General features: G+C 49.6%; 1 protein-coding gene across 1 annotated transcript; it reads left to right on the top strand.

Moving 5' to 3' along the window:
* Positions 1-9,533: 9,533 nt before the first annotated feature.
* Positions 9,534-11,276, top strand: LOC100873137 (BAG family molecular chaperone regulator 1). Its single transcript, XM_044571918.1, has 2 exons — positions 9,534-10,294; positions 10,413-11,276. Exons 1-2 carry the CDS (start codon positions 9,806-9,808, stop codon positions 10,893-10,895), a joined length of 972 nt encoding a protein of 323 aa, XP_044427853.1. The 5' UTR covers positions 9,534-9,805; the 3' UTR covers positions 10,896-11,276.
* The last annotated feature ends 685 nt before the right edge of the window (positions 11,277-11,961 follow it).

Genomic DNA, 11,961 nt, shown 5'->3' with positions numbered 1-11,961 from the left:
TCTTATAGACGTAATGGAGATTTCTTTGGGGGAATTTATGCAACCCGCGTAGCTAATTTTCTTGGTATAGATGTGCGCAAAGATGATATTGAATTACCTCCTGCCTATCTAGATTTTAATGCTATGGTTCATCACCAGTTTGTTGAGAGGAATGAATCACCTCTCCAGTACCGACTAATCTTTGACAGATGTCGTGCTGTCCGTATTACTCTCCCTGCCCCTTCCTTCTTTGATTATCAGGCAAGAGGAGGATATACTATTACCAGAGAGGAGGCAAATGAGTACGAGAGGAGAGAGGAGGCCGCTCGTTGCCATGCTGCAGCTCAGCAGGCGATAGCTCCTGCATCACAGTACGACCCCAACAACTATTATTATGGATATCAGCCATGCCAGCCGTGGCCATAGACCAACTTAGGTAAAAAGCCAAAGCTTGGGGGAGTACGTATTCCTCACCGACATTACATTTATGCTCACACACTCATTGCTAGATGTCGGTGCTCATACTTTTTCATTGTATCATCCATGCTAGTTTATTTTCCTTTTTATGCTTTCTTCTTGTGTGTTTAATAAACCTTAAGAAAAACCAAAAAAATTAGTTGTAGCTTTTAATTAGTTTACTTTCCATGCTTGTAGTAGTAATTAAAAAGAAAACCCAAAAATATTTCCTATTCTTCTTTTGCTTGTTGGGAGCTTTCCCGTGTAAATAGTTTTATTTCTTTTCTTTTCTTTGGGGGTCGATAGGAGAAGACTATAATTAAATTCTTGAAATGGCTCTTATATGCATTATTGTGGATCTGACAAAAGAGCCCATATTGCCTTGTCTTCTCCTGTTTATTGCATGCTTGCAGATTCCAGCTTAGTCCAATGCATGTGCACTGTTATTATTATTCACGTCGTTCGGTCGTGCAAGTGAAGGGCAATTATGATGATATATGATGGACTGGCTGAGATGAGAAAAGCTGGTATGAACTCGACCTCTTTTGTTTTTGTAAATATGATTAGTTCATCGTTCCTGATTCATCATATTATGAATAAATATGTTTGCAATGACAACTAGAGATCATAGTTTCTTGTGCCATGCTTGATTAACTATGAGTTATAATGGTTTACCTTGCGTGCCAACATGCTATTGAGATGGTTGTGATGTGGTGTGATAGGGTGGTATCCTCCTCTGAATGATTTAAGTGACTTGACTTGGCACATGTTCACGCATGTAGTTGAAACAAAATCAACATAGCCTTCACGATATTTATGTTCATGGTGGATTATATCCTACTCATGCTTGCATTCGGTGTTGATTAATTTTAATGCATGTTCATGACTGTTGTCGCTCTCTAGCTAGTCGCTTCCCAGTCTTTTGCTAGCCTTCACCTGTACTAAGCGTGAATACTGCTTGTGCATCCAGACTCCTTAAACCCCAAAGTTATTCCACATGAGTCCACTATACCTACCTATATACGGTATCTACCTGCCGTTCCAAGTAAATTTGTATGTGCCAAACTCTAAACCTTCAAATAAATATCCTGTTTTGTATGCTCGAATAGCTCATGTATCAACTAGGGCTGTCTGTATCTTCCATGTTAGGCGGGTTATTCTCAAGAGGAGTGGACTCCGCTCCTCACTCATGAGATAAATGGCTGGTCACCGGGATGCCCAGTCCCATGCTTTATGCAAACTAAATCAAAATAATTGCAAACAAAACTCCCCCTGGGACTCTTGTTAGTTGGAAGCACTCGTTGTTTCGAGCAAGCCATGGATTGATTCTTGTGGTGGAAGGGGGAGCATAAACTTTACCATTCTGTTTGGGAACCGCCTATAATGTGTGTAGCATGGAAGATATCGCCATCTCTTGGTTGTTATGTTGACAATGAAAGTATACCGCTCAAAATATTATTCACCTCTGTTTCAAAACCGAGCTCTGGCACCTCTACAAATCCTTGCTTCCCTCTGTGAAGGGCCTATCTATTTACTTTTATGCCGAGTCATCATCCTCTTATTAAAAAGCACCAGTTGGAGAGCACCGCTGTCATTTGCATTCATTATTGTTAGTTTACATTGAGTATGACTTGACTGGATCTCTTTTACCATGAATTACAATGTCTAGTCAGTCCTTGGTCTTTAAAGGTGCTCTGCATTTATGTTTTGCGGTCTTAGAAAGGGCTAGCGAGATACCACCTTGTTATATCATATTATGATTGTTTTGAGAAAGTGTTGTCATCGAGTTTTATTATTATGGCTCGCTAGTTGATTATGCTATTGATACGAGTAACTTGAGACCTATGCGTTATTGCGATGTGGTTAGTTATAATCTTTGCTGAAAACATGAATGCTGGCTTTACATATTTACAACAACAAGAGCAAACAGAGTTTGTAGAAGTTTTTCTTTATCACTTTTAGTTTGTCAACTGAATTGCTTGAGGACAAGCAAAGGTTTAAGCTTGGGGGAGTTGATACGTCTCCAACGTATCTACTTTTCCAAACACTTTTGCCCTTGTTTTGGACTCTAACTTGCATGATTTGAATGGAACTAACCCGGACTGACGTTGTTTTCAGTAGAACTACCATGGTGTTATTTATGTGTAGGATCAAACGTTCTCGGAATGACCTGAAACTTCACGGAGACACTTTTCAGAAAATAAGAAAAATACCTGCCAAAGATGAAGGCCAGGGGGCCCACCGTCTTGCCACGAGGGTGGGGGCACGCCTGCCCCCCTAGGGCGCGCCCCCTACCTCGTGGGCCCCCAGATGCGTCTCCGACTCCAACTCCACCTCCACCTCCATATATTGAGTTTCGATGAGAAAAAATCAAAGAGAAGAAATCATCGCGTTTTACGATACGAAGCCGCCGCCTAGCCCTAAAACCTCTCGGGAGGGCTGATCTGGAGTCCGTTCGGGGCTCCGGAGAGGGGAATCTGTCGCCATCATCATCATCAACCATCCTCCATCACAAATTTCATGATGCTCACCATCATGCGTGAGTAATTCCATTGTAGGCTTGCTGGATGGTGATGGGTTGGATGGGATCTATCATGTAATCGAGTTAGTTTTGTTAGGGTTTGATCCCTAGTGTCCACTATGTTCTGAGATTGATGTTGCTATGACTTTGCTATGCTTAATGCTTGTCACTAGGGCCCGAGTGCCATGATTTCAGATCTGAACCTATTATGTTTTCATCAATATATGAGTGTTCTTGATCCTATCTTGCAAGTCTATAGTCACCTATTATGTGTTATGATCCGTTAACCCCGAAGTGACAATAATCGGGATACTTATCGGTGATGACCGTAGTTTGAGGAGTTCATGTATTCACTATGTGTTAATGCTCTATTCCGGTTCTCTATTAAAAGGAGGCCTTAATATTCCTTAGTTTCCGTAAGGACCCCGCTGCCACGGGAGGGTAGGACAAAAGATGGCATGCAAGTTCTTTTCCTTAAGCACGTATGACTATGTTCGGAATACATGCCTACATTATATCAATGAACTGGAGCTAGTTCTGTATCACCCTAGGTTATGACTGTTACATGATGAACCGCATCCGACATAATTCTCCATCACCGATCCATTGCCTACGAGCTTTCCATATATTGTTCTTCGCTTATTTACTTTTCCGTTGTTATTGCTATCATCACTACAAAATACCAAAAACACTACTTTTACTACTGTTACCTTTTGCTATCGTTACCACCACTATCATATTACTTTGCTACTAAACACTTTGCTGCAGATATTAAGTTTCCAGGTGTGGTTGAATTGACAACTCAGCTGCTAATACTTGAGAATATTCTTTGGCTCCCCTTGTGTCGAATCAGTAAATTTGGGTTGAATACTCTACCCTCGAAAACTGTTGTGATCCCCTATACTTGTGGGTTATCACAGGCCCATGAAGGCTTCATTCAATCCTCCTTTCGCGGACAGAATCCTCTCAAGCATCGTACCCATCAAGGTACGATGCTCCTCTGAGATTGGCGAATTCCATAACATGTCCGTCAGTGTATCCGGCGCATCCGGATTCCCGGAAGCAGCTGTGGCAGTATGGACTCCCTTTGAAAGGGTATGTCTACTCGACCCTAGAGTCATCTCCGGCTGTAAACCGGATAGTCCGGAACCTTTATTGTTAACCCTTGTAGGGATCGCACACTTCGGACCCTGGGCGGCCAAAGTTTCACCTTGGGGCACCGGCTCCATTATCCCCTGATCGGGAGAGACCCTCTAGGACGACACCTCGACGTCGTCCACCCTATTGGGTGAGGAAGCTTGTGGGGGCGTTTTGCTTTCCATCATCTCTGGCAGAAGGTCCCCCGAGGAGGAGGATTGTTGAGGAAGACTGTGTGCCGGACTACAAAACGCATATTCTAGATGTTACCTTTGCAAAGAAAAAAGGAACGAGGTATGTTTAAAATATGTTTGTTCACTTACGATTCGGCTGGAGGCTTGTCCTTACGAAGGGATTGTGCGACAACGACACCTTTCGAGCCTGAACCACCCAACAGGGGCGTTTTGCCCCGCTTAGGAGCCCTTACCTCCCAACTCTCAGAGGCGGCCCTTTTCTTACCATAGGAAGAAGGGATGTCAGCTTCTCCTTATCTTTTATCTTCGGAAGAGGGATCCCTAGTCTCCTCGGACACAATGTGTGGTTTGCCTCCAGGATGGAAGCCACCTTTGGCTCCCCCACTCTCCTCATTCTCCTCTTCCACCGGCGCCTGGTATGGCACCGGGACCAGCATCCTTGTTAGTACGGGACTAGCTGAGTCTTCAGGAAGAGGAGCCGAACACCTGATTCACTCCGCCTTCTTTATCCAGCCCTGGAAGAAGATGGTTTTCTCAGCATCTTATTATGAGTTGCGTGTCTAAGCTGTATTCGAGAGTCAAGTGCTTACCAAGGTATCCGGATGGTTGCGGTCAAGGCTGACGTCCTTTATAGTATCCGGCCACTGTTTTCGTTTCTCGAAAAATAACTTCAACATTCCTTTGTGCGTCGCACCGAAGAAGTGTTGAAGGGTTCGTGGTCCTTCTGGATTAAACTCCCACATACGGAGGGGCCGTCTTTGTCATGGGAGGACCCGACGGACTAGCATTACTTGAATCACGTCGATGAGTTCGGTGTTCTTCTCAAGGAGACTCCGGATGCGGCTCTGTAGAGTCTGCACTTCATCGGTTGATCCCTAGTCCAACCCCTTATTGACCCATGATGCGAGCTGAATTGGAGGGCCAGATTGGAACGCGGGTATAGCTGCCCACTTGGTGCCACGGGGTTCAGTGATGTAAAACTACTCCCGTTGCCATAAGTCGAAAGATTCCGTGAAGGATCCTTTTAGCTAGGGAGCGTTGATAAGTTTGTCCACTGTAGCACCACTGCACTCTGCTCGTACCCTGTTGACTACCTTCGGCTTCACATTAAAGGTCTTAAGCCGAAGTGTGGGGGAATACGGAGAAAAGCCTCGCAGGTGATAATGAACGCCAAGATGTGAAGGAAGGAGTCCGGAGTTAGATCGTGAAAATCTAGCCCGTAATAGAACATAAGCCCTCGAACAAAGGGGTGGAGGGCAAACCCTAGCCCTCAGAGGAAGTGGGAGATGAATACGACCCTCTCGTTGGATCTGGGAGTAGGAATAACCTGCCTTGAGCAGGAAGCCTGTGGGGGATTTCCGCGGTCAGGTATCTGGCCGCCCGGAGCTTCACGATGTCCTCCGCTGTGATGGAGGAAGGCACCCACCGACCTTGAGGACTGGGGCTGGCCACGACTGGGAAGCTTGAAACAATCGAAACTTTGGGCGCTGGAGCTCGAGGTTGGAGAGGATGACGAAAGGGTTGGCGTAAAGAAGCCAGACGGGTCGTAGTCCCTTTATAAAGGTAATAACTATCGAACGCCTACTCTTCGACCTTGAAACCTGCCTATTCTTAAGGAATCATGCCAACCGGACGGTTGGAATACCCACGTCCGTGTTGATGAGGATCCCGCAATAAGGGGACACGATCTCTGCTTCGACAAGACGTGCCAATGAAACCGCGTCTCGGAACATGATATCACGTCACAGAAAAATTGTTAGCGGATTGGACTTGCAAAATATTATTTCCTCAGCGATGGTGTGTGGTATTTGTTTTGTAGAGCCGGACACGTTCGTTGCGTCCGAAGACTGTGTTGGAGTGTTCGGAGAAGGAACCCGCCTTGCAATGCAGAAGAAAATTTACGCGCGGGACACCTCGTCATTGAAGCCTGGTTCAGGGGCTTCCGAGGGAGTCCTGGATTAGGGGGTCCTCGGGCGTCCGGACTATGGTACGTGGGCCGGACTGATGGACTGTGAAGATGCAAGACCGAAGACTCTCACCCGTGTCCGGATGGGACTCTGAAGGCAAGCTTGGCGTCCCAGTATGAAGATTTCTTTCTCTGTAACCGACTTTGTACAACCCTAGTCCCCCCCGGTGTCTATATAAACCGGAGGGCTTAGTCCGTAGAGACAGGGAACCATAATCATAATCAGATAGGCTAGACTTCTAGGGGTTTAGCCATTACGATCTCGAGGTAGATCAACTTTTGTAACCCCCATACTCATCAATATTAATCTAGCAGGACGTAGGGTTTTACCTCCATCGAGAGGGCCTGAACCTGGGTAAACATTGTGTTCCCTGTCTCCTGTTACCATCAACCTCAGACGCACAGTTTCGGACCCCCTACCCGAGATCCGCCGGTTTTGACACCGACACCCTCCTCGGCCCCTGAGCCGTTCAGCCTGATTTGGGACATCCACCTTCCACTGAATATCCGGATCTTCTTGTGCAAGTGGATTCGTGGCCGCCTCCCTTTTGGGGTTGAGGTCCTCAAGCGCAATGGCCCGGGAGATGGGATGTGTCCCCTGTGTGGAACGGCGGAGGACGTGAACCACATTTTCTTCTCTTGCGTTACGGCCCAATTCCTGTGGACGTGCTTCCGCGATACGGTCGGTGGTCGTTGGTGTAACACCAACTTCCCGGACTTGCTAGCGGAAATTAACGCTTCCGCCCCCCGCCACCGCCACATTAGGTGGTTGTGCGTTGGGGTGCTCGCATGGACGCTTTGGACCATCCGCAATAAACTTGTCATACAAAGAACACCTCTTCGACGTGCAACTGACATGATCTTCAAACTGTGTGGTTACTTGCAGCTCTGGCGGCCGCTTAGCCTCCCCCAGAATCGAGACGCCATCGACACCCTCATCGCCGACCTTCATGCGATGGCCTTCCGAGTGGCGCCACCTCTTCCGCCCCCACCCCCGGAGCCCGACTAGGCCCGTGGCCTCACTGAGGAGCTGGATCCGTGACTCGCTCCTTGGGACCTTGCATGTTGTGCCTTGTGCTTTTTCTGCTTTCAGGGCTTGTTGAGCTGTGCCCTCAGCATTAACCCTTTTTCTGTACTCTTGTCTATGTTGACTCTTCGCGCGTGTGTGGTATGAACCTTGTTGGATGATTGGTTCGAGCGGTTTGTTTTATATATAAGACGGGGCGAAAGTCTTTTTTTGATACAATATATTTTATTACCTCCTTCATATTATGTCGCAGGTTTAAGATAAGACAGCACTGAAAATTGCAATTATTTTCCTTTTTTGGGGATACAATTCATGTGCGTAGTCGTGAGCTAGCAAGGTAACGATCGAGCACCGACGAAAACAAAATGGGTGGTAGGTCCGAGTTGCAACTTGCAAGCCTAACACCTTACATTAGGTCCCTCGTCGTCGTCCGTTCCAGAAAGAAACAATCATCACGTATGTTTCCAAAGAAAAAAAAAACTCTCATACACACGACCCTCGCTGATGTACGCAGGTGAAAGGTTACGGCCGGCCGGCCGGCCGGCGTGTCGCGCACGGGCTCTGCGGTGTGTACGTATCGAGGCGGTGGTTGCCGCGTCGCCGGCGAGGGGGGCCACCCGAGCGTCGCGGTCTCGACTCTCGACCTCTCCTCAGGGGCGGTCAGAGTCTCCCGTAGGTTACGCCGTCCCTTTCCGATCACGTATCTGGGAAGCCGCGGAGGCGTAGCAGGATCCTGCGATGCGCCCGTCTGTCGGTGCTCTTGCTTCGCGGCGGGAAAGAACGTAGCATCAACCGAGCATGACAGGTGGGCCCTGGGAGGAGGATTCATGTCCCCACGTGGCGGCAGCCCGGCAGCCGAGAGGACGGTACGGATTTGCCCCCACGCGCACTCGCTGGCCTATTCTCGCTCCTTTCCACGCGACGTTAGGGGCGCGGGTAAAAACTCTCTTTTTTTTTCATTTCTAGCGTCGAGGTATGCGAGGCCGGGTTAATTATTTGTCAATCGTGAGTGAGCTTTCTGCTGACACGTTGATTAGGAGGATGAACTCCAACATACTGTTGCACGTGTTTTGCGCGCTGGGCACAGCTGCATGCCCGCGAGGCGCACGCTTTGTTTGGTCTTCTTCCGGGGTGTTCGCCCCTCACCATATTCTCGGGGTGGGGCCGGGCGACCGAGCCAGCTTAGTGCTAGCGAAACATGGTTAAATGAACGGCCGCGGTGCAGCATTTTGCGTTATTGTCTACTACACTGTAGCTGGTTGCCAGCGGCCAAAGCCACGTACTGATGGTAGTAGAGTATCTGGTAGGCAGGCACATGTGCATGCAGCATACTCAGGTCGCATGGGACATGCACGCATGCACACCATGCAATTGGATTACAGCCTGACGGAACGAACCGATCAGGTCAGGTCTACTGTACTGTGCGCATGCACACCAAGGGCAAGTGTTCCAGGTTCCATCATAGCAGGGACAATTAGTATACAATCAGATCATGCAAACAAGTGTGAATGTCCCAACTTCCAAGCCATGCATGATTGGCGAATGAGCGATGCTCCTCCCGCTGGCACCTCCCAGAGACCGACACTTGGGCTGGATCTACACCCACGTACGTACTCCCACGTACACTCCAAGATTCACAAGGAGAAAAGACTTTACAATGGTGTGCACATGAAGCATGCATATACCGATCCTTGGTGCCCTATGAAAAAAATATGTATATTCAATTGAAATCTGGTAGGTAGGAGGAGAACGAATAGGAGCGGTGAGGTGGCGAGCTCCATCGCCTCAAGAAAGCCAACAAAGAGGCGGCTGGCCTGGCTTTGCTTGGAGGCGAAGGCCGGCAACGACGGCGAGGAGGAGGAGCAGATGAGGAGATCCATCGATGGATGGAGCCGTCCAGAGCAAGCCAATTGCAACCAACCACCAACCCGAGCCACCCACCCGAACCCCTCACCAACCCGGAGCGGACGCGTCCATCGACCAAGCGTACGCACACAGAAACGCGCCACCTCAACCGCCCAGCCCGCGCGCGAGTACCACCTCCTGTCCGGTCCTGCGCACCCAGCCCAGCCGTACGATCAATGACACTCATCACAGGGTGAAAACCTGGGTATCCGTAATTTCCAGACCAATTTACAGCGAGATCAGGTGCAAATGTGCAATTGCCAGATCTTGCCCCACACCAACAGCTGTTTTATTGCATGTTGCTCGCTTGCTTCGTTTTTGTTTATCACTATAAATATTTCTCTGCTCCCCCTGCCACGCCCCGCCCTGTCTCTTACTATTAGTTGTACCCTGTCCCTCCCTCCCACACAACCTGACACCCACTTGCTTCTTCTTCCTCCCCCTCCTCCCGATTTCTCGAATTGGGCTCGCAATTTTGGTTCCTTGTATTAGCCTCTTCCTGCACATAGAGAGAGCATCGATAGCAAGCTGATTAGGCTAGGTAGATAGATTAGCTAGCCTCTGCTGCGGCTCTGACCAGAGAAGTATACAAGCTTGATTGGGAGGAGATCGAAGCCAAGATGATGCGCGGGAAGGACCAGCGGCCCGCGGCATTCTCCCCGATGAGGGAGTCGGTGGCGGCGGCGGTGCAGGAGGAGGTGTGGGAGGTCCGGCCCAGCGGCATGCTGGTGCAGAAGCGCACCCCGGACTCGGACCCGCCCCCCGGCGGCGCGCCCGTCCCCACCATCCGCGTCAAGGTCAAGTACGCCGGCGTGTACCACGAGGTGTACATCAACTCCCAGGCCTCCTTCGGGGAGCTCAAGAAGCTCATGTCAGAGAAGACGGGGCTGCACCCGGACGACCAGAAGGTGGTGTACAAGGACAGGGAGCGCGACTCCAAGGCCTTCCTCGACATGGTCGGCGTCAAGGACCGCTCCAAGATGACGCTGCTCGAGGACCCCACCGCCCAGGCCAAGCGCCTCATCGAAGAGCGCCGGAATGCCAAGGCCCAGCGCGCCGCCAAGGCCATCTCGCGCGTCAGCCTCGACGTCGACAAGCTCGCCTCCAAGGTAACCTTCTTTTCTTTACCGCTAGCTCCTCCTCCATATTTGTTGATATTCATGGATGGCCGGCGCTTCCGTTCCATGGGCTGTTGAGTTGATATGGCTTGGCGTGCGCGCGTGGCAGGTGTCGGCGCTGGAGACGATCGTTAGCAAGGGCGGCAAGGTGGTGGAGGCCGATCTGGTCACGCTCACCGAGGCGCTCATGAGCGAGCTGCTCAAGCTGGACGCCATCGTCGCCGAGGGCGACGTCAAGGACCAGCGCCGGATCCAGGAGAAGCGGGTGCAGAAGAACGTGGAGACGCTGGACGCCATCCGCGCCAAGATGACCAAGAAAAACAGTACACCTGCTGCAACGGCCAATAAGGCCCGGGCGCCGCACCTGCCCCCTCGTCCGCCGCCGGCGCAGCAGCACCAGCAGCGCCGGCAGTTCCAGCCCGCTGCGCCCACCACGGCGACCGCCCCCGCGCCGCAGACCGCGACGGCGAGCTGGGATACGTTCGACCTGCTGTCCTCCACGCCCTCTTCTTCCTCACCGGCGCCGGTGTCCACCATGGCGCTGGTGACCACCACCTCGCCGTCCCCGAGGTTCGAGTGGGAGCTCTTCTAGAGGTTGGGACAGGCCCGCCCACCAGCCACATGCGTGTACACGTTCATCAGCCTCATCTCGGTCATGGCGCGCATCAACTGTCACATTGTTCCCTTCTTCTCTCTCTCTCTCTCTCCATTCTTTCCTTCCATCTTTGTTTTTTCTCTTTCGAGTGTATATTGATCTCCTCAAAAAAGGCAACAGCTCCAGTGATATGATTGTGCCCAGCGACTCCCAAATCCACACGAAGATACACACACACACCCATGATCTCTAGGCATGCATGCATCGGGTGTGCTGTGCTGCAAATAAGTGGTGGCCTTATGTTGATGAAGGAATTTCCACGGCAAATTTGTGTATAGTATTGTACAGTGTACTACATCAAATCATCAATTACCATTATATGTGCCTGTCTTATACGTGAGGGATGTACTTGTACTATGATCCATCGATCCAACATTGTACAAACAAATGCTAGCTGGTGTATTGATTCAAGAGGGAAAATGATGATGGGGATTGATTAATTGCAGGTGCAAATGCAGCACTGATTGACCAATCGGGTTGCAATTATTTAGGCATCTGCCAGGGCAGGGTAGTTAGCTTTGTCTCTTCAAAAGGTTCCATTCACTACTACACTAGTGGTGGCTTTGTTTGTCCATCCCTTAATGTAGGATAGTACCTTTTCTTCACCTCTGGCTTCCTCCCCCTTTCTTCCATGCGGATGCGGTGTCCTCTAGTATATGCTGAATTTGTCGTGTCGGCATGACAGGCATCATTAGCTGTTGGGAACTCAGGGCTGAGGAGATATACATATATTTGCGTGCTTGGTATAAGCTTGAAGCTTCCATGCATGCTTTCCATGCATGTGGTTGCTAGGTCAGTGCGTGTTAGCTGTGATTGAATGGTACGGCAAAAACAACAATACTCATAGTATTACTACTATTATTACAGGCTGATTCCTTACAATGATCTTCTGGTATTAATGACCTGATCATTACATACCTTCATTCTGTTCCATGCTAACGATTGTAAGAGTCTGTTCACTGGAACTAGTACTAGAAGATGACCTACTTTGGGCACTAAGAAG

Source organism: Triticum aestivum, chromosome 7A (assembly GCF_018294505.1).
Source record: "Triticum aestivum cultivar Chinese Spring chromosome 7A, IWGSC CS RefSeq v2.1, whole genome shotgun sequence".
Classification (NCBI taxonomy): domain Eukaryota; kingdom Viridiplantae; phylum Streptophyta; class Magnoliopsida; order Poales; family Poaceae; genus Triticum; species Triticum aestivum.
Note: the sequence above shows the minus strand (reverse complement) of the source record. Positions and strands in the feature narration are given on the sequence as shown.